The sequence below is a fragment of the Chiloscyllium plagiosum genome, unplaced genomic scaffold (genome assembly GCF_037043375.1).
Source record: "Chiloscyllium plagiosum isolate Xiang-an unplaced genomic scaffold, Cpla_swu_hap1 HiC_scaffold_20, whole genome shotgun sequence".
Taxonomy (NCBI): Eukaryota; Metazoa; Chordata; class Chondrichthyes; order Orectolobiformes; family Hemiscylliidae; genus Chiloscyllium; species Chiloscyllium plagiosum.
The window spans coordinates 9,834,390-9,862,257 of NW_028270158.1; the positions used below are offsets into that span (position 1 = coordinate 9,834,390).

A 27,868-nucleotide genomic window follows, 5' to 3' on the forward strand; every position below is an offset into this window, starting at 1 on the left:
AAAGTAGGTAGCCATTGTTGATTCTGTCTCCGAGATTTTCAGCATCTGGAATATTTTGTTCTTTGCTGAATCAAGAACAAGCCTTCTCTGACCAAGTGATGATGGAGTTGACATAGTATTAGTAACTGGCACCTGTCAAGGAATAACCACTTCAGTTCAGGTTCTACCAGGTACCCTCCGCTTCTAAACTCATTGCAGTCTTAGTCCAGCTGTCAACAAAGAGCCGAACTGTTGAGGTGAGAGCAACTGCAATGGATTATCACCATATTCTGGGCAATTATGGGTGGGCACAAAGTTCTTGCCTTGAAATATTGAGAACAAAAGAAAATAACTAAACAGTACAACATGCAGGAGAAAGTGAGGACTGCAGATCAGAGTCTAAGAGTGTGGTGCTGTAAAAGCACAGCATGTCAGGCAGCACCCAAGGAGCAGGAGAATCTATGTTTCGGGCACAAGTTCTTCATTCCTGCTGAAGAGCATATGCTCGAAACATCTATTCTCCTGCCCCTCTGCTACTTGACCAGCTGTGCTTTTGCAGCACCACACTCATTGACAGTACATTATGCAGTCACTTTTACACTCCAAAATGGGAATCATGTCACAGCACAGTGGTCCAGTAATGCATCTGACCCAAATGGAGTCTCTATGCTATGGTTCCTTCAATTGCATCAAGGATATAGTAAATCTATTGATGCAAATGTTATGCAAATACTTAGTCACCTTTCTGCCAAGTAAGTTATCGTTCATGGAAATATTTAATGCAAGGTGTCCTAGTGCTGAATGCATGTTCCTGGAATATGATCAGTTTTGGCTAGCTGAATAATTTGAATAACTCAGAGGTCACATATACTAATTTACTACATCACTACATTATTTTATACAAAAACAAAAGTTGCTAGAGAAATTCAGCAACTCTGGCAGCATTTATGCAGAGAAAAGAATCAACCTTGAGTCCAGTGACCCTTTCACAGAACATCATTTTAATGCATTGTTATTTTTAAATGGATCCCACCAGAAATGTTAACCCTGTTTCTTGGTCCACTGATGCTGCCAGTTTATCTCGTACTTCGCTTTTATTTCTCTCGTGCAATTTTAACACTTGTATTTGTTTCTTTTGAAGATTTTATTTAAATCTGTGTGTAGGTCATTTCAACTTAATGTCAAAAAGTTTGGTGTTGGAAAAGCACAGCAGGTCAGACAGCATCCAAGAAGCAGAAGAGTCGACATTTCAAGCATAAGCTCTTCATGAAGGGGGGCTGAAAGTTAAATGGGTGGGGCTGAGTGGAAGGTAATAGGTAGAAAGCAATAGGTAGATGAAGGTTGGGGGGGGGGAGTGAAGAAGAGGTGACGGTGACAGGTTGGAGTAGAGAGTGGACTTGATATTGATTTTTTTTGTCTTAAGAAATATCCTGATGGACCTAAACTGTAGAGTTATTTAGATTTTATTTTAATTAAGTTATTTCAGCCAGGAATACAGAAACAGTATTTTAACCTGTACTACATTTTTCCAGCAAAAAACCACAAGAACCTAGCTCTAGTTTTAAGTGATTTATCAGGGAAAACTGGCCTCATTTAAAGTTATTGTGGTGTTCCTGATAATTTAAGTGTGGACTGACTATAAATGTATGTTAATAGTGACTGGTAATTTCTTCAAATAGTCATTGCGATCTACATAGATATAGCAGGGTCTCTTCTGACACTTGTATTTAGCTGCAGCAATTTTGCTTTATTAAGTGTCTTTAATGGAATCTATGGAGGTCAAAAGAATTTAATCTTCCTCTGAAGAGGTGCTACAAGCAAAATTCCCGACTCAAACACAGCCCAAGCTCTCTCCTTCCCATGCCAAACCACCCTGTCTCTTAGAAATGTGTGGTTACAAAAGGTTTCTTCCAACCATCGTGATGCCAGATGGACAGCAGTGGCTTTTTGGAATCCTATTCATTGCTATTCCCATTTCAGAAAGTTGTATTGGAAGGTTCCAAATTACATGCCACGTAAATTTAGAGTTACAGGGTCATCCTAAAAACGTGGAAATGAAGACACTGGTATCGATATTAAGGGTTCAAAGTTTGGGTGAAGATTTGTAGCTCGGGTGCTTGTTATTGTGGTTCTGTTCGCCGAGCTGGAAGTTTTTGTTGCAAACGTTTCGTCCCCTGTCTAGGTGACAACCTCAGTGCTTGGGAGCCTCCTGTGAAGCGCTTCTGTGGTGTTTCCTCCACATTTATAGTGGCCTGTCCCTGCCGCTTCCGGTTGTCAGTTTCAGCTGTCCGCTGTAGTGGCCGGTATATTTGGTCCAGGTCGATGTGTTTGTTGATGGAGTTTGTGGATGAGTGCCATGCTTCTAGGAATTCCCTGGAACAATGGACTGACAGAAGAGACACAACAAACAGTGAGGCAAAGTATCGTACCTCTGATAACAAGGAAAAGACAAACACATAACCTCAACACCAAGGAGAGGGAAGCACTAAAATCACTAAGAAACGATAAGAACCTAATCATACTACCAGCAGACAAAGGCAGAATGACGGTCATTCTGGACAGAGCAGAATACACCCAAAAAGCACAACTACTTGCAGATACCAACACCTACCAAAAGAGGGAGTTTGACGCCACACCACAGCTCACCAATAGGATAAATAACACACTGAGGAATCTACAAAAAAAACGGACAGATAACCAGGTCGGACCAACAAAGAATGAAACCTGAAAGCAACAACACCCCCAGATTCTATGGACTACCTAAAGTGCACAAACCAGACATCCCACTCAGACCCATAGTATCACTACCAGGGACACCATCACACAAACTGGCCAAAGAACTACAGCAGAAACTGAAACACCTGATCAGCGGATCCAGACAATCTATACAATCAACACAGGAATTCTTGGACATCATCAGAAATATACAGATAGACAAGGAAGAAACTATGGTCTCATTCGACATAACGGCACTGTTCACCTCTATTGACAAAACCCTAGCCAGAGAAATAATAGCCAACCTGCTCGACATACAGAACAGACAAAAGGACGTTGAACCTATCAACAAAGACGGCATACTTAAACTACTGGACTTGTGCCTCACAACACACTTCACATTCAACAACCAGATATACGAACAAATCAACGGAACACCCATAGGCTCACCGATCTCTGGACTCATAGCAGAAGCAGTAATGCAAAGGTTAGAACAAACAGTCTTACCACAAATTCAACCCAAACTCTGGGTCAGATATGTTAATGACACCTTTGTAATCATTAAAAACACAGAAATAGAGAAAACACACCGGATCATCAATGCCACACTAACAGGAATCCGATTCACGAGAGAAGAAGAAAAGGATAACCAACTCCCATTCCTAGACGTGATGGTACAAAGAACACTGAACGGAGAATTCACCACAAAGGTATACAGGAAAGCCACACACACACAGACCAAGTCCTGAACTATGAAAGCAACCACCCCAACACACACAAACGAAGTTGCATCAAGACACTATTCAAAAGGGCCACAACACACTGCAGTACACCAGAACTGCAAAAAGAGGAAGAGGAACACCTGTACAAGGTATTCGCCAAAAACAGATACCCGCGCAATTTCATCAACAGATGCCTAAGAGAAAGACAACGAAACGAGGACATGCCGCAACCCAAAGGACTAGCCACACTACCATACATCAGGAGCATTTCAGAACTGACAGCCAGACTACTGCGACCACTAGGACTTATAACAGCACACAAACCAACAGCCACCCTCAGACAACAACTCACCAGAACGTAGGACCCGATACCCAGCATGAGCAAAACTAATGTAGTGTACAAAATCCCATGCAAGGACTGCACAAAACACTATAGGAAGACAGCTAACGATCCGCATCCATGAACGTCAACTAGCCACGAAATGCCACGACCAGCTATCCTTAGTAGCCACACATGCAGACAACAAGCAATATGAATTCGACTGGGACAACACTACCATTATAGGGCAAGCCAAACAAAGAACAGCCAGGGAATTCCTAGAAGCATGGCACTCATCCACAAACTCCATCAACAAACACATCGACCTGGAGCCTCACAGGAGGCTCCCAAGCACTGAGGATGTCACCTAGCCAGGGGACGAAACGTTTACAACAAAAATTTCCAGCTCGGCGAACAGAACCACAACGATATTAAGGGTTGCATGCCACCAACGATCTGGAAAATACAACACCTACAAAGGAAAGAACAAGTTTCAATTAATATTAAAAAGTCTCAGTGGAGGTAAAACATGACACGATAAATGAGGTAGGCTCTACATGCAGTGCAAAATAGTCTTGCAATCAGCGAAATCCTACATCTCACCCACATACTGCAAAATAAAATTACTTTAACAGACTGTGTTAAGAAGTTATTTAACTGGAAGCATCACACGCAAGACCAATACCTACCTTTTCATTCCTGAGCCCATACTTTGGAATTGTTTCCTTAGCCATTTTTTAACACCTTAGGATATATTTTGGTCACCCCTCTTAATATCTGATTTGATGCCCATTATTGCTCTTAAATGTAAGACTACAGGAGTGGGCCATTGAACCCCCTGAACTGCTCCAACCCATTACTGATCAAGAATCTGCCTATCTCAGCCTTAAATATACGAGGGGATTCTGGCCCTGACAGCTTCAAGGAGTTCCAAAGAATCAGCCTTCAGAATAAATTCCTCTTCATTGCAGTCTTAAATTGGCATCCCTTTACTCTGATGCTCTGCCTTCTGGTCCTAGACACTCTCATGAGGGGAAACATCCTCTCTGCATTTACTGGTTAAGAATCCTGTACGTTTTAATGAGAGGACCTCTCATTCTGCTAAATTCTAGTGAGTAGAGTTGCAACCTGTTCAACTTTTGCTCAAAGCAATCCCTCCATACTGGGATCACTGGTGAACTACTTGAAGGCTCTGTTGTAAATACGAGTTTTTGTTGGCCTCCTTGGCTATTGCAGATTGTATAAAATGGACAGGGTTTTGGCTCACCTCGCCTGGGTGAATGGTGCACGCCAGGGGTTTGTCCACTTCTGACAAATACAGATATGTATCAAATATCCAGGAGAGTGTGGTCCTTTTTGGGTGAAACTCTGGCGTTTTCTCTGGTGGGTAAAGAAACCAGCGCTGTCCAAAATATTTAAAATGAAATTGGAACAAATGAATTGACCCAGATTTAGAATACTTATAAATATGCACTCAAGTATATTTCATTACCAAGGTCTAAAATATACAGATTTCTGAAAGTATACAATGGGTATACTCATTTCAGCATACCCACTGACAACTGCTGCAGTCTATTTAACCTACTAGGTTGTCACAAAAACAGATCAGTACAAAGGTACCATAAATAGCAGAATTCTTCCCCTCGTGAGTAAGTTCAGAACAAAATGGGGGAAGAGTTGCAATTGTTCAGCTCAGCCCTCACCCAATTTGCATTTGGCCGCTCCAGTGTGGAAAAGCAGAATAAATAGCAGAATTCTGAGAGCAAAGGTTGGAAACAATGTCTGAGCCTCAAAAACACAATCAGCTGTTGCAGTGGAAAGTAAGAACAAGGGAAACTCCATTAGGTTCGGGAAAGGTCAAAGGGACAAATGTAAACCTTCATCTGGTCCATTTCTGATTTTTCTGTTCCTCAACATCTGACTGCTTTTGTAGCGATTGGCTGTCTATTGTTAATTACAAACCTTGACTACATCTAACACCAGGCTTCTTGTAAGAAGTCCATTTCATTCTGTTTCTGTCTCTGTCACATTTGTTCTCATGATGTTACCCTCCATACAGTGCTTCCAACATGTCTCCCTTTTTCCTCAAATGGAGACTCCCACAACCAACATCCAACCCCTTTCTCTCCTGCCCAGAACCATGATAAGGTTGTGAATTCCCAAAGAACATCCTCCATAATTTCGATCACAAAGACGTTACCAAACACACCCTTTAATGATTATTTAGGAACTATTCCCTTAATACCCCTCCACCACCTCATCACTCTCACATTGCAAATTCACATCATTGCAGATGGTATTATTTTTGCACTTTTACATCTTTCCTTCTCACTATCCAATGCTCCAAACACCATTCCTCAATAAATTAAGTATTTATGCAAGGTTTGTAGCTCAGGTTGAGGTTTAGGGTGTAGGTTTGCTCGCTGAGCTTTAGGTTTGATATCCAGACGTTTCATTACCTGGCTAGGTAACATCAGTGGCGACCTCCTGGATGGGGTTCCTGGGGTTTGTGGTGATGTCATTTCCTGTTCGTTTTCTGAGTGGTTGACAGATGGCATCTAGATCTATGCATTTGTTTATGGCGTTGTGGTTGGAGTGCCAGGCCTCTAGGAATTCTCTGGCATGTCTTTGCATAGCCTGTCCCAGTCAAAATGGTGGTTTTCTTTCATCCGTGTGTAGGGCTACAAGGGAGAGAGGGTCGTGCCTTTTTGTGGCTAGCTGGTGTTCGCGTATCCTGGTGGCTAACTTTCTTCCTGTTTGTTCTATGTAGTCCTTGCATGGAATTTTGTAGATGACATTGGTTTTGTCCATGCCATCCAGGAGAAAGATATAAATAGAAAGCAGGAGACAACAGCTTCGCTTCACTTGGAGGATGACCTTTGTATCCTCTACGGTGAAGACAGAAGCAAAGTATTTGCTCATTTCTTTAGTATCTACTATTGACTCATGATTCTCACTCTAGTAGACCAAAATTCACTACCCTTACTCTTTTTCTTTTCAAATACATATAGAGCTCTGGAAATCCATTTACACTTCTAGCTTCTTTCCTATCATATTCTATTTTCTTTCTTCTTTTTGGCATTCTCTGCTGTTCTTTATATTCTGTCCGATCACCTCGCCTGCCATGCAATTATTTCTCCTTAAGTTTAATGCTTTCCCTAACTTAGTTAATTATTCACAAATGGTGGTTCTTCCATTGGAATTGTTCTTTATAGCAGGAATATACTTACTCTGAAATATCCCTTAAATGTCTGCCACTGCTACTCGTCTGGTCTATTCCCTAAGCTGGTATTCCAGTTCACTTTAGACAGATCAGCTTCCATTTCCACGTAGTTGCCATTTTCTAAATTTGAAGCAATAGTCTTAGACCCACTCTTCCCTTTTCCAAGCTCGATTCAAAATGTAATCATACTGTGGTCATTGCTATCAGGTATGCATTTGCTATTGAGATCGCTAATTAATCTTGTCACATTACCCAATCTAATTCTAGTATAACCTAATGTCTGCTAGTTCCAGAATGCTTTGCTCCAAAAATCTGAAAAGCACTCTATGATCTACCCATCAAGGCTACAATTTACGTTCACATGTAGATCAAAGCCACTCATGATTATTGCTATCATTTACTTGATATTTGTTTTTGTATTCTTCGTCATATACAGGATTACTGTTACTCAAAGTGACTTCTTCCCTTACTATTGCTCATCTCCACCCAACCAATTCTACATTTGATTGCATCAATACCATCCTTGATTAACAGTCCCACCTTTACCTAGCTTTCTATTCTCCTTGAATGTTATATATCCTTCAATATTCAATCCTCTCCATCACAGCCACATTTCAGTAAAAGTTATTAGATTATCTTTATTTACTACAATGTGCACTACTACCTTTTATCTTTTTGTTACCTTTATAAATCTAGTCTCAACTGTTGGTGTATTCTTAGGTTCATTCTCTTTGTCCTTTCCTGTGATTTTCTGATCATCATTTCCTACATCATTATTTTACTCTCCTTTCTTTATTTCTTAACTTGCTATATTTACCTAAGCTTCATTCTTCACTCACACTGTTTATTTTATGCCCCATTTACTTCTCTAGTCATCTGAGTTGATAGAACATTGGTTCAGGTGCAGATTATACCCATACTGCAACTTCCAATTTGCCAAGTCCCAACGCCAGAACCCACTTCACAAGTTGTTCAGTTACATATTCAGTTGACTCATCTTATGTGCCCTGTACTAATAAACATGTGGCTCATGAGATAATCCGAAGATTATGATATTTGAGATTTTGCTGTTCAATTTGGTGCCCAGCTCTCCATTCTATCAATGCTGAACCTTGTCTATGCCACTGCTATGTACATGGACTGTGACAGTTGGATCCTCTCCCACTCAAAGTTCCTACCCAGCCCTGAGCAGAAGTCCTGAACCCTGACAGCTGCCGGATCCGAGTTCTTGGCTACAATGAAGTTATCAATATGCCTCATTATACTGTCCCCTACTATCACTACATTCCTTTTCTCTCCCCAACTTGAATGGCTTCTTGTACCATGGTCACCCAATCATCCTCATCTAAAGCAGCAGAAAGAACCACAAACCTTTAGGACAGTTACAAAGGCTGAGGTTCCTGAACTCCTGACCTCAATCTCCTTACGTGCTTCCATACTCTTTTCCCCTAACCACTGACTAAATCAGAAGACCCTTTGCTGCCTCAAAATATTCCCAGTGACCTGTCCTCTACCTGACCTATCTGCAGTATGCTCTCCAGCTCATGAAGTCTGAGCTGAAGATGTTCAAGGCGTTAACTTACTGTAGATGTGTTTGACCCTGTTCATACTGGTGTCCAGGAGCTCCCACGTGTTACAGCTGTGACACATCACCTGTCCAACCACCCTCACTGCATTTCTAAATTAACTAAAATAATTTATTTAATTATTCGCTCCCATTTTATACATTTATTAATTCTACCAACTCCAGTTTGAGAGTTCCAGGAATTTAAATTCTAGGCATATATGTCAGATATTTAATTTTTTCTTCTTTAATATATATTTCTTAATTCTGTGCTCATTATGCAATGAGATTCCATTCATTTCAAAAGTAAATTTTCAATTCCAAAGAGACATATTAGACATGAACCCTTAACTTCCTTTTTCTAGCCACAGATTTTGCCAGAGTTTCTCCAACACTGTTTTTATTTTAGATCCTTAGCATTCACAGTGCTTTGCTTTTAGTTAACTTCTGATTTTTTTTACATAAGTTAGAACCATAAAAATTTACAGATAATCTGTACTACTGCTTTATCAGATAAACTAAATCCCAACACTCTCCATAGCTTACTATATTCCTCAGTTTATTTTTAATCTAGAAGCTAGTCATCCTTGCCTTTAGTGCTCCCTGTTGCATTCCATAGTCAGACAACACTGAGCAAAGTGAATTTCACATGATTCCTTATCACTATCTCCTGAACTAGATGGAATCTTCTTTCCCAATTCACTACATTAACACCTTTCACAATTTTAATCTAATGTAAGTATGATAACCCTGACATTATCTTTCTGAAACCATGCTGTGCATACTATAACTTTAATCTTCTTCTATAATGGATACTGAAAACTCCATAAACTTCTCTTCCTGCACCTTTATCAGTGCCTTGCACAAAATTTGTTATAACCTCTGATCTTATGTAAAACCCAAAATGCTATTAGTTTTTCTTTTAAAGCTGATGTCACATACTTTTGCAGGAACTTGCAAGAACTTATATATTTAAAACTCCAGGCTTCTTTGTTCCTTCACACCTTTCAGCATCTTTCCACTGAGTTCATGCTCCCAACCTTTATTTCTCTTCTTCAAATACAACCACTCACACCTCTCTATAATAAACTACATCTGTCACTTGCCTTTCTAAAGAGTTGGGGAAATGCTGTTTCAAAGTATGCTGGAATCAGATTCAATTGTAACTGTAAAAGGGAACTGGATGTGTACTTGAAAAGGAAAAACGTGCTGGGCTACAGAGAAATATTGAAATTAAACTGGATACATCCTTCAAAATACTGACAGAGGAACAGTTGTCTGAATATTTTTTGCTGTTTAATGCTTGTATAAGTTGCAAATCATAAAAATTCTCACCTTCCTTCCATAAATAACTTCAGAATATCCTGCTCCATGCCAGTGGAATGGCACTCCTGTCCCTGAACCTAAAAACATATGCACCACAAAAAGAAAACACTTCGTGGTTACTCCTCCATTCCATTCCAAATTATATGCAAGTCAATGAGAATGTGCTTCCTTCATAATCATTATGAATAAGCATGGTAGACACAGTATCATTATAGTAGACACAGAATATCATTAACATCATTCTCAGCAAATTTGTCTTTTAATAAAGGCTAAGACTGACACAGCAAATCATTGTCTCAAATAATTAGGCTTCTCTCAAAATTAACTCTCTCACTTTCATGCAACTAAAGAGACTCTTTCCTTGCTACATTTTATTTCAGTGACTCCTTGGTCTCCACATAACAGTGTACACAGCTAACAACTTACTCCCAGAATTTTACCGATGACTCTCAAAGCAACCATACACCAAGTCAGCAAGAGCAGCCAGAGGGAATTCATTCTTTTCATTTTACCACTCTCCCCTTGTGAAGGTTAAATCTCTCCTATATTTTCTTTTTCAGTGGCAAAGATCAGCTTTCCATTTATGCAAAATCCCAAACAAAATGACTAATCGTTAAAACTGGATTGAACTGTGCAGCAGACCATTTGATGCAAGGTTTGTGACGGTTTTGTAGCTCAGGTTGAGGTTTAGGGTGTAGGTTTGCTCGCTGAGCTGTAGGTTTGATATCCAGATGTTTCATTACCTGGCTAGGTAACATCATCAGTGGCGACCTCCAAGTGAAGCGAAGCTGTTGTCTCCTGCTTTCTATTTATATCTTTCTCCTGGATGGGGTTCCTGGTGATGTCATTTCCTGTTCGTTTTTCTGAGGGGTTGATAGATGGTATCTAGATCTATGTGCTTGTTTTGTGGCGTTGTGGTTGGAGTGCCAGGCCTCTAGGAATTCTCTGGCATGTCTTTGCTTAGCCTGTCCCAGGACAGATGTGTTGTCCCAGTCGAAATGGGTTTTTTTTTCATCCGTGTGTAGGGCTACAAGGGAGAGAGGGTCGTGTCTTTTTTGTGGCTAGTTGGTGTTCGTGTATCCTGGTGGCTAACTTTCTTCCGGTTTTGTCCTACGTAGTGTTTGTGGCAGTCCTTGCATGGAATTTTTGTAGATGACGTTCGTTTTGTCCATGGGTTGTACACAGCCAGAAACCCTAACCACCTTACCATACATCAAAGAAGTTTCAGAAATGACAGCCAGACTACTGAGACCCATCGGAATCCTAGTAGCACACAAACCCACCAACACTCTCAAACAAAAACTAACAACTTAAAAAGACCCAGTACAACCCATGGACAAAACCAACGTCATCTACAAAAATTCCATGCAAGGACTGCAACAAACACTATGTAGAACAAACAGGAAGAAAGTTAGGCCACCAGGATACACGAACACCAGCTAGCCACAAAAAAGACACGACCCTCTCACCCTTGTAGCCCTACACACGAATGAAAAAAAAACCCACCATTTCGACTGGGTTAACACATCTATCCTGGGACAGGCTAAGCAAAGACCTGTCAGAGAATTCCTAGAGGCCTGGCACTCCAACCACAACGCCATAAACAAACACATAGATCTAGATACCATCTAACAACCCCTCAGAAAAACGAACAGGAAAATGACAACACCACAAACCCCAGGAACCCCATCCAGGACAAACATATAAATAGAAAAGCAGGAGACAACAGCTTCACTTCACTTAGAGGTCGCCACTGATGATGTTACCTAGCCAGGTAATGAAAACGTCTGGATATCAAACCTACAGCTCAGTGAGCAAACCTACACCCTAAGACCATTTGATCCTTGCTTCAAACCAGTCATTCAGTTATCAGCTACATGACCACTCCTGATTTCTTTGAGATTCAGCCACAGACTGAAATAAATCTAAAGAACATGTTCCAATCTTGGGCACAGCCTTGCTTCAATTAAGGTTTCACTGTCAAATATATTTGGGTTTCTGCTATCAAGAAGAATGTTTTTAAAAAGATTCTGATCTCTTTTCCAACACTATCTTACTGCTTTACAGCTCCTGACTTTGTTCTTCCTATATCTAACAGCTCAGCCTCACTGTGCTTTCTCCAGTTATTGGCTCAAATTTAGTACCCATGCATCCTCTCCTTCACTATTAGTTCAACGCCATAACTTTGCCTCACAAATTCCTGCCAGCTTCAATCTATCAGCCTCACAGCTACCTTTCATATTGATTTGGGCCTGTGATTTTATCAGTTTTTCCAAAATGAAGTCACAAAATAAAATTCAGATTTACTAATACATAAGACAATTTCTGCTTGCCTCAGCCAACTGTACTGGCATCAATATTAGGAGGTATGACTTGTGACTTGCACATGCCATTGAAGTGGTCTATTTGTTGATGGGTTTGTGTTGTTCAAAACCGCAGTAGAGAAGCTGAAGATTCTGTCTAGCACAGACACATGAGCAAAAAACCTATTTCCACGTTTTATGACCTTATGGACTAACCTGCGATCCCGAAACTGTAAGCCCCAGTTGTCCCAGGTAGTTGGTATGGAGGCTGGATATATGTCCTGAACAGCGAGTCCCACTCTGTAAAATTGTTATCTCCAAAGAAGTAGAATGTATCTGCTCACACAGGAAACATCGCAGAAACAACTTGTCATTGCAGATCTTCATTACCAGACATGCACTTGTCCCTCTCTAACCATATAGTCATCTTAGTGCCTTTGATTTCCCACAGTAACACTGTGCCCTTTTAAATCATTGCAGCTACTCAACAGCAGTGGGGTCATCAAGACTAGGCTACAATACAAAGAATGACTCAACACTGTTGAGGAGTGTCCACTGATCAAACTTGAAAGCAAGCTTAAAGACTTCTAAGTACTCACTGACAAGGCTCTTGCCTCCCTGTAACTGCATATGCTAATAAAACAGATAGTGAGTCACAATAAGCGGATTTGAGAAGAATTAATTTAGTCAACAATGTCATTTGTATGAAGTGTACTGCTTCGCTAAATGTGACACTGGTGAAATACAGGTTCAGTTGCACCATGCCACGTCTTCCTGATCACAGAATGGTTGCTCTGGGGAGTCCAAGTGTCTCCCCACAAAAAAATAAAAGAAATTGGAGAATGGCTCAGATCAAGCTGCTCATATTTTCACTCCGAGCGATTAGAGCAGAGTGGTACTGATGAAGGCTCAAATGCAGATAACAAGTCAATCATTGGCCCAACACGATACAAAATTAAAACATTTTTGCCCATTTACATCTTCAAAAATTTATTTATTTATCAAATGCAAAACCCAGACAAGAATAGTTTGCTCATTCACTAAGTATAAGGTGATCGCTTAGTCTGTCGGAGGGATGCTCCTTGATAAACGTGCAGTATTGCGTGTGTCTGTCTACAAGTGCTAAGGTGTTTTGTAATGAGGTTCTGGCATTTGAGGTTGGCTGCACTGCATCTTAACCACTCTCACCATGGTAATCCAAACCTTAACATTTGACAGATGGGGATTAACACAATAAATCTGATAGCGATTCTGGTGGTTCCATTCCTTGATCCAGAGCATGTTAACTGATAGATCTTGCTCAAAAAGGTTACACCTAAAATGATTCTTGTTAAAAGTGAGTTTTGAGGTTGGATGTTATGGTATCAGATATGAACTCTCTTATACTGATTCACTTAGTACCCCTAGTTTGAATAATTCTGGAAAAGACACTGATGTAAAGTATAAAGTCGAAAATATGACCTCAATGTGCAGGAACGTGCTGTTCAAACAAAGTTCTAGGACCGCTATCTTTTCATATATTATTATTCCTCATTTGTTGTTCTCTCTTCATTCCTATTGGTATGTATGAAAGGGTGCCTTTGGAATCAATAATCTTTCAATCAAAGAAAAACTCACCGCTTCCCAAAGAATCCAAAGACTGCGGTTTCATCATGTGTTCACATATTCTTTAAAAGGAACATCAACGGTAATGTAGATACGGTAAACTGTTTATTTGAGAGTATAGCTGGTGATTTTGCTTGTATTTATACTGATTTTTATGACAACTGCAGATTTTCCCTTGATCTTCATTTTTGTTACACTTAGAACACTATTTACATATTGGCTGGAGTGAGACAAGGAGAGAAAATAAGCAGATTACATACTGCATTGCATTGGATAAATTTCTTTTTACATTTAATTCATCGTTGCTCGATGATTCACTGTTGACAAAAACACATTTTAAGCAGTCCTAATGGACCAATACATTACAGCAGACAGATATAAAGCTGAAGGCGAAAAGCAGGTGGAACCCAGGAGAAGCAGCAAAACAAAATTGTTCTTGTCGTGGTGTTTTACACATATACATCCAATAAATTCAGTAACAAAACTGTGTGTGTTCAGAAGGATATAATGCAAAAAGCTATCGCAATAAATGGACCAGTGAGAAAGTCAGGCCATCCAGTGAGATACTGAATGGGAAGAAATGACCAACAATATTTTCAAACCTTGCAGCATCCAAAAAATGTGAGGAAGTCAAATGCTTGCACCCTGTACTGGGAAAATTAACGTATGCACTTAGTGGGAAAGGGAAGGAAGAGAAGAATACAGCACAGTACAGCTTATGAACAAAGAAGCCTTTGACATCTCAATGTACACATTTTTACACATATCCAATATGGATCTCAGTATAGGGAGCATATGCACAAAATTTGCCCACAACACAAAAACTGAGGCTTTATCAAAGAATGAGGTAATACATTTGGAAAAAACAATGACAGTGTGTACACTGAATGAAACTGTTGATTGGTGCGAATGAATAAAATCAAAAACAACCAAGTATTCTTTTTAAAACTGGAGACTGCTAAATCCTTCAAAAGGAAAACTGGATAATGATTTGAAGCAGCAGAGAATACAAGACTCTTGGGAGAGAGTGGGATATTGAGATTGGTATTAGATTGCCTTACCAAAAAACTGATGTAAGCATGATGAACTAAAATCTTCTAAGGATATAAAAGAAAAGGGAAATTTTAAAAAACCGTATTGAAGTAGTTCACAGAAGAAACTAAATCAGCAGGTTAGAAATTATAACTGGCCTACAAAGGGGTATGGAATGTGTTTACTAAACGTGTGTACCTTTCCGATAGGAGTAAGTGTTTGCTGTGCTCAATCTCACCAACCGATTTCCAAACTCTTGCAGGAGACTTTGCTTTGAACAGAGAGCCCGGAATTGCTGCAAGATTCAAACACATACAATGCCAGGTCACAGAACATCTTTCAGAGGAGGTTTGGCACTTCACCATTTCCTGTTGTGGTGTCTGACACTAATAACAACTGTTGGCTCAGTAATGACATCCCCATATTTCGACATTACATGTGCAGAATAATGGATTGGTTTGAAAATGACTAGTAAGACTATAATTTAAAAGAGTATAAATTACATCATGAACCACATGACTGAAGAAAGAGTTGAGAGATTAAAACTTGAACATGAGCTTAAATTACAGTCCTGGTATCTAGTGTACAACTAAACTTCTACTCAACAACAGACTACAATTATATGTTTCTGTTTGACTCAGTAACAGTCAGCAGGTGGCTAGTGTACTGGGCTGGCTTTGACTACATCTTGAATAAGTTCCAGAAAGCAAACTGTAGATCATTTTCTTGAAAACAAACCTGTCTTCAGCACTTCAGACAAGCTAAACCTGCATTGTCTTCATTGGCAGGAGAGGGAAGGGGGAGTTGCTCTTGTTTCTCCTGTTCCAGAAATCTCTCAGCTTGCTCCGGCCAACAATCATCCCTCAGCCAATGCCAACAAGAACAGATTAACTGATGATCTCATTAATGTTTGAGCGAACTTCTTGAACATTAAATGACTGCCATTAAATAACTGGGATTGTTATGCAAAACCATCTCATTGTAGGTGTAGTGCTTTGAATATTTTTAAGAGGTGCGATCTTGGTGTTATCATAGAGTCATAACGACATTCGGCACAGAAACAGATCCTTCGGTCCAACTTGTCCATGCTGACCAGATATCCCAACCCAATCTAGTTCCCCCTGCCAGCACCCAGTCCATATCCCTCCAAACCCTTCTTATTCATATACCCATCCTGATGCCTTTTAAATGTTGCAATTGTACTAGCCTCCACCACTTCCTCTGGCAGCTCATTCCATACACATATCACCCTCTTGCATGAAAAAGTTGACCCTTAGGTCTCTTTTATATGTTTCCCCTCTCAACTTAAACCTATGCCTTCTAGTTCTGAACTCCCCCACCCCAGGGAAAAGGCTTTGTCTATTTATCCTATCTATGTCCCTCATGATTTTGTAAACCTCTATAAGGTCACCCCTCAGCCTCCGATGCTCCAGGGAAAAAAGCCCTAGCCTATTCAACCTCTCCCTATAGCTCAAATCCTCTAACTCTGGCAATATCCTCGTAAATCTTTTCTGAACCCTTTCAAGTTTCACAACATCTTTCCGATAGGAAGGAAATCAGAATTGCATGCAATATTCCAACAGTGGCCTAACCAATGTTCTGTACAGCCACAACTCCCAACTTCTGTAACTCCCAACTCCTGTAACTCAACACTATGACCAATAAAGGAAAGCATACCAAATGTCTTCTTCACTATTCTATCTACCTGCGACGCCACTTTCAAAGAGCGATGAACCTGCACTCCAGGTTGTGAGAACATATGATTTAGGAGTAAGATTAGGCCATTCAGCCTATCAAGATTGTTCTGCAATTCATTAAGATCATGGGTGAGCTGGCTGTAGTCTGACCCCTGCTTTTCTTCTACTCCCATAACCACTGATTCCCTTGTCTATCAAAATCTAATTCTACCTTCATTACATTCAATAACGCAGCATTCACTATTTTCTGGGTATAAAAGAATTCCACAGAATAACAACTCTCAGAAATAAATTCAAGGCCCTCTTAAAAGAAAGAACTCTTATTCTTAAAATAGTTCTTCAGAATCTTAAGATCATATATCATTCTTCAAAATTTCAAGTAGTACAGGCCCAGTCTACCCAACCTTCCCTCATAGGATAATACCCTCATCCCAGGAATAAGTCAAGTAATATGCTTCTGAACAGCTTTAGTACAATTTTCTAAAGTGTCTCTTTTTGCTCCCCTATCTAGTCTGGTTAGCTTGGCAGTACTGTGGTCAACATGTGTCCATTTAGAGTCATAGAGATGAAAACAGACCCTTCGGTCCAACCCATCCATGCCGACCAGATATCCCAACCCAATCTAGTCCCACCTGCCAGACCTGGCCCATATCCCTCCAAATACCTATTCATACACCCATCCAAATACCTTTTAAATGTTACAATTGTACCAGCCTCCACTACTTTCTCTGACAGCTCATGCCATACTTGTACCACCCTTATTTCAATGATTTCTCCAATTTACTATTAGAGATTCTTCAGGAAATTGTATAACACACTTAACCAGCACCAGCTGAATACACTTGGCTGTGGGTGTAATTATATTAAATACATTACCAGGGTGACATTTCTACTTAAAAATCTCTCAACTGCTGAGGCAAGTAATTTTACAGCAGGAATTCATAACCAGAGAACAAATCATATGAAATTCATTTCATATTCCAGACCAAAAAAAGCATTGCTTGAGTAATTTCCAAAAAGCCCTCTCCTATCAAAGAATAAATGTGCAAATCCAGTAGATAATCAGATTCCCCAAAAGAGGAGATTTTCAGCCCATATACCTGGCCAAGTGCCAGAAGTACTTTGCAAATTAGCTCTCAGCTGAAATGCTACACTCAATCTGTGCTACACTCAATCATTTTTTTAGGGAACAGGTCAAGACCTTTGAAAAGGTAGGAACCATATTTACAAAAATGGTACCAGAGATGAGGTACTTCAGCAATCTCACGTCAAACACAAGAAGCCTGGGTTGTTCTCCTTAAAGCAGTGTTGTGAGGAGATTTGATAAAATAATGAATGGTTTTAACAGAGTAAATACACAGAAACTGTGTCCAGTGGACAACAGGATTGCAACCACAGGACACAGATTTAAGAGTGTTAGCAGAGAGACTAGAGGCAACACAAAGAAGCATCTGACCTGTCACATTGTTGTGAACTGAAACATATTGCCTTAAAGATGGTGAAACTTTCATAAGAGAATTGAATAAAAAATGTAATGGGAAAGAATTCACAGGTCCATGAAGAAAGAACAAAGGTGTAGGAATAATTGGTTAGCTTGAACAAAGAACATAATTGGCACAATGGGCTGAATGACCTCCTTGCACTGTATCATTCAAAGATTCTAAGTGATAAAGCATATATTCTGTTCAAAGACTCGTTTGCTTGGAACACATAAGCATACATCTAGCAAACATAAATTAGAGCACTTCGAAATGCCACAACTTTGCTTTTTAATGAGTTATGTTTGAACAGAAAACTGCACATCAAAAGTCATTCACCTCATTCTGTGTGATTCCTCGGATAATCACCGGCTTAGAATATGCGGACCTGTAAAACATGGAATGCTATGTTTTATTTTAACAATTGGAACATACAAACATTTTGTCTTCATTGGCTGCCAAGTGCAAGTACAGAAACATGTAAGAACTATGTTCTCACTAACAGTTTATTTTGCCAACTTTTTTATACTTATCAAATTAGTCTTCTCATCAAAGATTTACCCAATGAAGCAGCAGAACCAAGTACAACCATTTTCAAACCAACAGGTCATAAAACTGAAGCACATGAAACAAGGAAATGAGAAATAGAATCAAAAATCACACATGGATTCCACAAGGGCCTTACAGCCATTTAATTTATAAAGACTACTCTATTTAGTCCAAATTCTTGTTTCTGTTGGCAGCTTTGAGCATTTCTTGAATAATCACAAAGCAAACATTCACCATAACGATTTTGGCAAAAATCGCCATAAGTTAGATCAATGTGCCCCAATACTCCAGTGACAAATTTGTATCAACGTTTCCTGGAGAACTAAATGAAATGAATTGTACAAAGCAGTAAATCAGATGAGATGTAATCATTGGGCAAGATATTGATTCTGTTGCAATGGTTTCTCAGGCTAAGCCCAACATCTATTAAGTATCATAGCAACTGTGAACAATTCTGCTACTTTCAGAAAATCCCGATTAAACTTGTATCTTAACTCTTGGTCAACAAAATGCATTATTGTGTGCGCGAACTTTTAAGTTCACGTCAGCTCATGTGATAAACGGTTACAATCTCTTCCAAGGCAGCTTTTTAAGTGGTTGTTGTAATAAAAACGACAAATCTTTGATCAGATGTTTGCCTGGATTAGTTGAGTAAGGAGATGTAAATATATCTCATGAAGTATCAGACTACTTGGCAAGTCAAGAGCTCAGCATTGATCAAGGGTAACACTTGGTGTGCAGATTAGTTAGATTGATCTCCCATTATATGTCAAATTATATGTTAATTTGGATCAATAGGCAACGGTTTGTGTCTAGTCTATGTGGAGCTCAGTGAAGACACAGCCTCGAGGAAATAATGATTCGGAGATGCCAGTGTTGGACTGGGGTGTACAAAGTTAAAAATCACAACACCAGGTTATAGTCCAACAGGTTTAATTGGAAGCACACTAGCTTTCGGAGCGACGCTCCTTCATCAGGTGATTGCGGAGGGCTCGATCATAACACAGAATTTATAGCAAAAATTTGCAGTGTGATGTATCTGAAATTATACATTGAAGAATTGATTGCCTGTTAAGCCTTTCATCTGTTAGAATACAGTGATAGTTTCACTTCTTTCATGGGTAAATCACAAAACCCTTTTTTTAAAAAGTTGCATTCTCGGGTTAGCTGTTAACAATGGTGATAGCTAGACAATATGTTGAAGGTGTTAGCCCCCTGTGTTCTCTGTCTATGACCTGATGTTTAGATTGATTCCAATCTAAAAAGTGAGATAACAGAGTTTGACATAAATTCATGCAGTTTTTGAGCTCAGAGTTCTACATGAATGTATGTGGTTTTTGAGCAAAGTGCAACGTAACTCTGAAAGTGGACGTCGGGACAGGCAGCAGAGGAAAGTGGCCGAGCGGAGGCCGATAGCTACGTTCAGTACCCGGAGGGGGGGCCGCGCCCGGGACCTTGGGGCCGTGTCACATTGTACGTACACACACACACACACACACGTGTACACACACACACACACACACACGTGTACACACACACACACACACACACACGTGTACACACACACACACACACACACACACACACACACGTGTACACACACACACACACACACACACACACGTGTACACACACACACACACACACACACACACACACACACACACACACAGACTTAAGACACTCTGCACTCACCACACACACAAATATAATGGTCCATGCCAAGGATCCACCAATATTATAGCAGAGATTTTCAGTAAATTCAAATTCTAAAAGGCGGAGATGTTGGAGACGGATGTAGTGGATTTGGCAATGGCTATGATTAGATGAGATACATTTCAAACTCCACAAGTAGAGGACTGAAGGATATGTTCAGCTTAGCTGCAAAAACATACCGGTGAACAAATTCAGAATAGGTCAAAGTGTCTCTCACTTCCACATTGCAGGGTCCTTGGTCAACCATCTGTGTGGAGTGTTCTGTCTTCCTGCAAACAGGAAGTGCAAAATGAATTTTCCAAGTCATTGTGCAGAGCAGTTGGTGGGATTAACACATAAATCACTAAACAGGTAAGACAGTTAGAAGGCTTTAACGCCATCTGGGTTTGCCTATAAAATTCCAGGCCATTTAAAACTAACACATTACCAAGATGTGCTTTGAGACACTCTCAGTCAGGACATGACTGCAAATAGTTATTTGTTTTTTCTCATTAGATAATCAAGAATTTCAAATATGATATCTGAAATGAAATCCTAACAAACTAAAATTTGGGTCAGTTAAATTCACTGAAATCTTTGCATACAGCCTTTATATAATGTAACTAAAGATCATTGGTCTTTTTGAAAAAGTGTATGCGACTGTATGTATAATTTATTAAGCCTTCGGGTCTGGGATTATTTTCCCATAATCAAATCAGTTTCCTGAAATGTCAAAGGCAAGGCTCCCAAAGTACCATTATACAATCTGCCATAGCAGTGCTCCATATTTCTAGCACTGTGACTCACAGGTACTGTGGATAAAACATGTTGAAAAGTGACATTTCACAAGGGAACCAAAACAGTTTATTCCTGAAATCCAACAGACATTAGTGATAGCAAACTTCACAAACCAGTAATCACAAGAACATTTCAAATGTCTGAAATAACTTTGAGACACTGATCAAAATACACAGCAGCGAGGATTTTGCTTGGTCACAATTTCTAACTGTAAATCATTACTAATGGGCACTTCATTGAGAATTTTTTCTGGGGAGTTGAAAACTGATTCATGGAGTATTAAAGTTCACTCTACAACTACAACATACTAAAATAAATCTCAATAAATCCAAATATGCCTCTGTTTTGTTTATACAACACAATTTAAAGAGAAGACACAATAGTAAATTCATAAGTATAAAAAATGTTATTGTTTCTGCATGCAGGAAAAAATGGGTCTCGTGGCAGAGTGGTGGTATTCCTGTCTTTGGCCTAGAAGGTCTGGGTTTAAGTTTCACCTGCCCCAGGGGTGTCATAGCCTATATGAACAGGCTGATTAAAAATATTTTCCTTTTACCAACATATAGAAGGGAGGGTTTTATGTAGTGACTGTGTACCTACTCAAGGGCCAGAAGGTCCAGATTCAAGTCCAAACTCAGAATGCACTGGTGTTGTAACTCATCCAAACAGGTTTAATCAAAAATAATCAACATGCAGCCATGAGCTTATCTTCAAAGTCTGTGAGAAGATTTGTAGCTCGGGTGCTCGTTGTTATGGTTCTGTTCGCCGAACTGGGAATTTGTGTTGCAGACATTTCGTCCCCTGTCTAGGTGACATCCTCAGTGCTTGGGAGCCTCCTGTGAAGCGCTTCTGTGATCTTTCCTCCAGCATTTGTAGTGGTTTGAATCTGCCACTTCCGGTTGTCAGTTCCAGCTGTCCGCTGCAGTGGTCGGTATATTGGGTACAGGTCGATATGCTTATTGATTCAATCTGTGGATGAGTGCCTTAATCTGTGGATGAGTGCCATGCCACTAGGAATTCCCTGGCTTGTCCTATAATAGTAGTGTTGTCCCAGTCGAATTCATGTTGCTTGTCATCTGCGTGTGTGGCTACTAAGGATAGTTGGTCGTGTCGTTTCGTGGCTAGTTGGTGTTCATGGATGCGGATTGTTAGCTGTCTTCCTGTTTGTCCTATGTAGTGTTTTGTGCAGTCCTTGCATGGGATTTTGTACACTACATTGGTTTTGCTCATGCTGGGAATTGCAAGAGCATTTCCGAACTGACAGCCAGACTACTGTGACCACTAGGACTCATAACAGCACACAAACCAACAGCCAACAACTCACCAGAACGAAGGACCCAATATCTAGCATGAGCAAAACCAATGTAGTGTACAAAATCCCATGCAAGGACTGCACAAAACACTACATAGGAAAACAGGAAGACAGCTAACAATCCGCATCCATGAAAACCAACTAGCCACGAAACGACACGACCAGCTATCCTTAGTAGCCACACACGCAGATGACAAGCAACATGAATTCGACTGGGACAACACTACTAACACAGGGCAAGCCAGACAGAGAACAGCCAGGGAATTCCTAGAGGCATGGCACTCATCCACAGATTCAATTAATAAGCACATCGACCTGGACCCATTATACCGGCCACTGCAACGGACAGCTAGAACTGACAACCGGAAGAGGCAGATTCAAATCACTACAAATGCCGGAGGAAAGATCACAGAAGCGCTTCACAGGAGGCTCCCAAGCACTGAGGATGTCACCCAGACAGGGGTCGAAACGTCTGCAACACAAATTCCCAGCTCGGCGAACAGAACCACAACAATGATCTTATCTGTTTGATGACTGGAATTATAATAAATTAAAATCCATTTACTAACCATTGTATGAATACTGTGCAATAACTTCATTGGGAACTGCAACAGGTGTCAATCAATTGAGACACTGGACACAAAAGTACAAAGCATCAAGCAAACTGGTGTGCTGTGTGGATAAGAATCTGGTTGTAGCATGTCTTTAGCATTTAACAATCAATCGCAAAACAAACAACTGACAACAGCTAAAGGCAGTGGTTCAGTCAAGCTCTGACAACATTACAAACCCAAGTGAAGCATTCAATACTTGCTGAACCGATCATAAAAACAGATCCTGGAGATTTAGATGGCACATTCGCGGTTGGTCACTAGAGGTGTACAGCAAAAAAATGCAACAGAGTAACTTTCTACTCAGAATTGTTACAGCACAGAAAGTGGCCATTTGGCCCAAACCCTCACTGTCTCTCTTAATGAGCAATTCACAGTGTGCTGCTCATCTCCCCACAACCTTACACATTCTTGTATGCTGTGAAAATGATAACAGAAGAAAGTCTCCTGCTGAGAACTGTTTATTTTTGTTTTAAGCAGTAGCTAAATTACTATACATTCCTTACAGCCTTAACTCAGCCTCCAAGTCAAGCTTGTAGGTGCCACCTGATGAAGGAGCAGCGCTCCAAAAGCTAGTGCTTCCAAATAAACCTGTTGGACTATAACCTGGTGTTGAGTGATTTTTAACTTTGTTATATTCAAGTTCTACTCCAGAGGACACAAGATCATGCCCTCTCCGAGTTCATTTCACATACAAGACCAATCATCTGCAACATGAACCCCATTCTTGTTTATCTCCTGACCTCTCAAATTCCTTCTCAGACCCCTCACAGGCTGTAATTGTAAATTACTTCTTTTCAAAACTGCCATCATCACTTTAAACAAATCCAATGCTTGACCTATAATCTTCCATAAAGGTCACGTAACCCAAACTTTTTCCAGCTCCAGAACTGCTCATTCTCTGCATCCACTCTGTCAGCGCTTTGTCTTTGTACAGTCTCTTGCGGATTCCCTCCCCTCTCCCCTCCAACCATTGGTAACCGGGATTTCAACAAACTAGGCGTGCTTCGGGGATTTTCTGTAAAGACCCCACCCGCCTCTCCCAAACAAAAAGATCCTCCTTAAAACCCACGTGTATTAAAACTGTTGGATAAATGCACGTTGTAAATGTATTCCCTAAATTGACCTGTCTCAAATGTGAGGATGGAGATTGATGACTGGTGTTGATGCTGTGGTTGCATTATACATAATTGGAGATGGTACAGTTAATCAAATGGTCTGGTCCAGTTATGCTCTAATACTTATAAATTAATACATCAGGAGATAAAAAATAGGAACAGGAGTAGATTTTACAGACCTTCTAGCCTGCTCTCCTATTCAGTTAGATTATGGAGACTTAAGGGATAACATTTTCACACAGGGGGTGGTGCGTGTGTGGAATGGGCTGCCAGAGGAAGTGGTGAAGGCTGGTACAATTACAGCATTTAAAAGGTATCTGGATGGGTATATGAATAGGAAGGGCTGGGAGGGATATGGGCCGGGTGCTGGCAGGTGGGACTAGATTGGGTTGGGATAGCTGGTCGGCATGAACAGGTTGGACCGAAGGGTCTGTTTCCGTGCTGTACGTCTCTATGACTCTCTGACTCTTATATAGATCTCTGCTGATTCACTATTAGCCAAGATCATTGAAGATGGCAGGACAGATAGAGCGCAGCAAGTAAGGAGTATTGTATCCTTGGCTTTATTAATAGGGACATAGAATACAAGAGCAAAGAGGTGATGTTGAACTTGCATAAGACAATATTTTGACCTCAACTGGACTACTGTGCACAGTTTTGGATGTCACATTATAGGAAGGATGTTAACGCATTGGAGAGAGTGCAGAAGTGACTTACATAAATAGTTCCAGGGTTGAGAAACTACAATTACAAGGACAGATTGAAGAGAAGTAGGAGACAAGCATGTTAAGAGGAGATCTGACAGAAATTTTCAAAATTATAAGTGGATTATACTGGAGAGAATATAGAGGAGAATTGGTTTCTGCTTGCAAAAAGAACAGAAACGGAATGGCATAAATTTAACTTTACAGAAGAGGCAAAGGTAGTAGGAGGAAAAAAAACACTTTCTCTCAGCAAGTAGTTAGGGTATGGAATGCATTTCCTCGAAGCATGATGGAAGCAGGTCAAATTGAGGAATGCATAAAGGCATTGGACGATTATTTGGATAAAAATAATGTGAAAGGGTATGGGGACAAAGTTGGAGTTTGGTACTGGGTAATAATACTCATTTGCAGGCTGGTGCACACATGGGCCAAATGGTTTGACTCCATGCCATTGTATGAATCACTTTTGTATAAATACAATAAAATTAAATGGAGCAATCATCATTTCTGCTTGATGCTGAATTACACCCAATGTAATTCTCTGATTTTGAAGCTTTCTAACCTAATTTGGAACTACAACTTGCACTACATAGTGTTTTTACCAAAGCTAAAGCCCAATGGCCTTCACAGGAATGCCAACAATCACAAGCTGACAAGTTACATAAGGGTATATTAGAACAGGTAACCAAAAAGTACTTGAACAATGTGGTAGGCTTGTCACTATGAAGGAGGAAAGAAAGGAATAGAGGAAGGAGTGTCCAGGCAACTGAAGACAATGGCAATGCAACAAAAACCAGGAAAATACAATAAGCCAGAATTGGAGCAGTCCAAAGATCTCAAGACTTGGATTATGAAAGTTTACAGTACATAGATTGACAGGGACAAGAGCATGCAGAGATTTGTAAACACAATGATTGGAACTTTAAATTTCCACATCCGGTTCCAGTCTGGTTCAATAAGTACTGGGCTGCTCAGGACCTAACGTGAGTTAGGATAGCTGTAACAGAGTTTGAATGATATCAGCTTTACGGAGGGTACACAAGACAAGAGGCTAATCAGGACAGCAATGGCATGGTTAAATTCTGAGAAAACAATAGCATAAGTGAGGACTTCAGCAGTGGATGAGCTGAGGTACAGACAAAGATTAGGATGTTACAGAGGTGGGTGTGCAGTTTTGGTGATATGGAGTAGATAGTTCAGCTCAGGAGTCTGTGCCTAGGGGGTCAAAGGCTGTGACAGGGCCAGGACAGTAAGCACGCAGATGAAAAATAGGAAGGGGCGCTGGGAATGGATGGTCAACTTTTTAAAATTGAGCTGTGGCTAGGAGGCCAAAGATTCTGGGTTAAAGTTCCACTGCAGATACTTGAATACAAAAAATCTGGAGTGCCAGCCTAACATGATACAAAGGTAGTATTGCACTGTTACAGAGATGTTGTCTTTCAGATGAATCATAAAAAAATTATAAAGACACTTTCTGATATTGGAAGCGGTCATAAAAGATTCCCAATGTTTTACTTTGAAAAAAAGTGAAGCTGTCCTTAGTGTCATGACCAATTATCTTCCACCCCACCAACCTCTGTATACATCACATCATCCTCCACCATTTCCACAACCAACAAATGGACTCCACCACCAGAGATATATTTCTCTCCCCACCCCTATCCGCTTTTGGTAAAGACCATTCCCATTACAACTCCCTCATCATCCACGCGCCCCCTCCAACCCACCTCCCCTCTGGACACCTTCCTGCAAAACCTGCACCCACACCTCCCTTTCACCTCTGTCCAAGGCCCCAAAGGAGCCTTCCACATCCATCAGAGATTTACCTGCACTTTCACACGTCATTTACTGGATACGTTGCTCCCGGTGCGGTCTCCTACACACTGGGGAGACATGACACCTACTCGCAAAGCACTTCAGAGAACATCTCCAGAACACTCGCATCAACCAAACCCACTGCCCCATGGGCAAAAACTTCAACGACCCCTCCCACTCCGCCAAAGACATGCAGGTCCTGGGCCTCCTCCATTGCCACTTCATAACCACCCGACACCTGAAGGAAGATCACCTCATCTTCAGCCTCGGGACCTTCCAACTACACGGCATCACTGTGACTTGCACCTGTTTCCGCATTTCCCTCCCCCCAGTTCCAACCTTCCTACTCAGCACTGCCCTTATGACCTGTCCATCTTCCTTCCCACCGATCCATTCCACCCTCCTCTCCAACCCATCACCATTACCCATACCTTCATCCACCTATCACACTCTCAGCTACCATTTCCGCCCCCCCCCCCCCTCCCATTTATCTCACCACCCCCTGGTCCACAAGCCTCATTCGTGATGAATGGCTTCTGCCCGAAACCTCGACTGGATGCTGCGCCTTTCCAGCAACACACTCTCGACTCTGATCTGCAGCTTTCCCCCCGTTTGTCTCTCGTCTAACAACATCATAAAACTCTTTGACCATCCGTTTATCAGCAGATCAGCATGAAAATATTTAGATATGGTCAAACAAAAGCAAAATTGAGAGGCTGGAAATCCAAAGTAAAACAGATAATGGTGGAAAATCTCATCAGATCTGACAGCACAGTACCTGAAGTTCTGAATTAAATCTTTGGACTCCAAAAATGTTAATTCTGCTTTCTCTCTGCACAGATGCTGTCAGACCTGGTTGAGTTTCTCCAACACTTTTACTGTGTTCATCATTGGGGGTGGGGAGAGACAAAGGCCCATGATGACCCCTCAAGGCATCTATCCATTCTAATTCCATTTTACCAGCTCTAGGCCCCGGAGAAGATCAGAGTGAGACCGTGGAATTGCATTCCCTTACTCCACTACCGGCCTATGCAGAACCTGGGGGCAGGCGCTATACAAATGCAACCTAACGGTACGTGGGGGTAGGATCTCCGGATCGCGCCGTCTCACCAGCCACCAGCCACCAGCCACCAGCCGCCTGCAGCCCTCCGGCGTCCCCCGCCTCGAGCACAATCCGAAGCTCCATGCCTTGGCGTCGAGCCCCGTACAACCGCCTCTGCCGCCGCCAACGGCTGCACGCCGGCCACGGCACGCCGACGTCAGGAAGGACGCAGGCAGACGTGAACGCAGAGCATCACGGGAT

The 27,868-nt window shown here is 40.9% G+C and overlaps 1 protein-coding gene across 1 annotated transcript; it reads right to left on the reverse strand.

Annotated features, from left to right (window-relative positions):
- Positions 1–27,794, reverse strand: jmjd8 (jumonji domain containing 8). Its single transcript, XM_087998060.1, is given in 13 exon segments — positions 1–4,207; positions 5,003–5,137; positions 9,858–9,925; positions 12,368–12,487; positions 13,769–13,813; positions 13,816–13,857; positions 13,891–13,901; positions 13,970–13,976; positions 14,818–14,853; positions 14,987–15,083; positions 18,303–18,351; positions 20,408–20,497; positions 27,690–27,794. Coding segments are annotated over 13 exon segments (867 nt in total). The 5' UTR covers positions 27,752–27,794; the 3' UTR covers positions 1–4,102.
- Between the last annotated feature and the right edge of the window lie 74 nt (positions 27,795–27,868).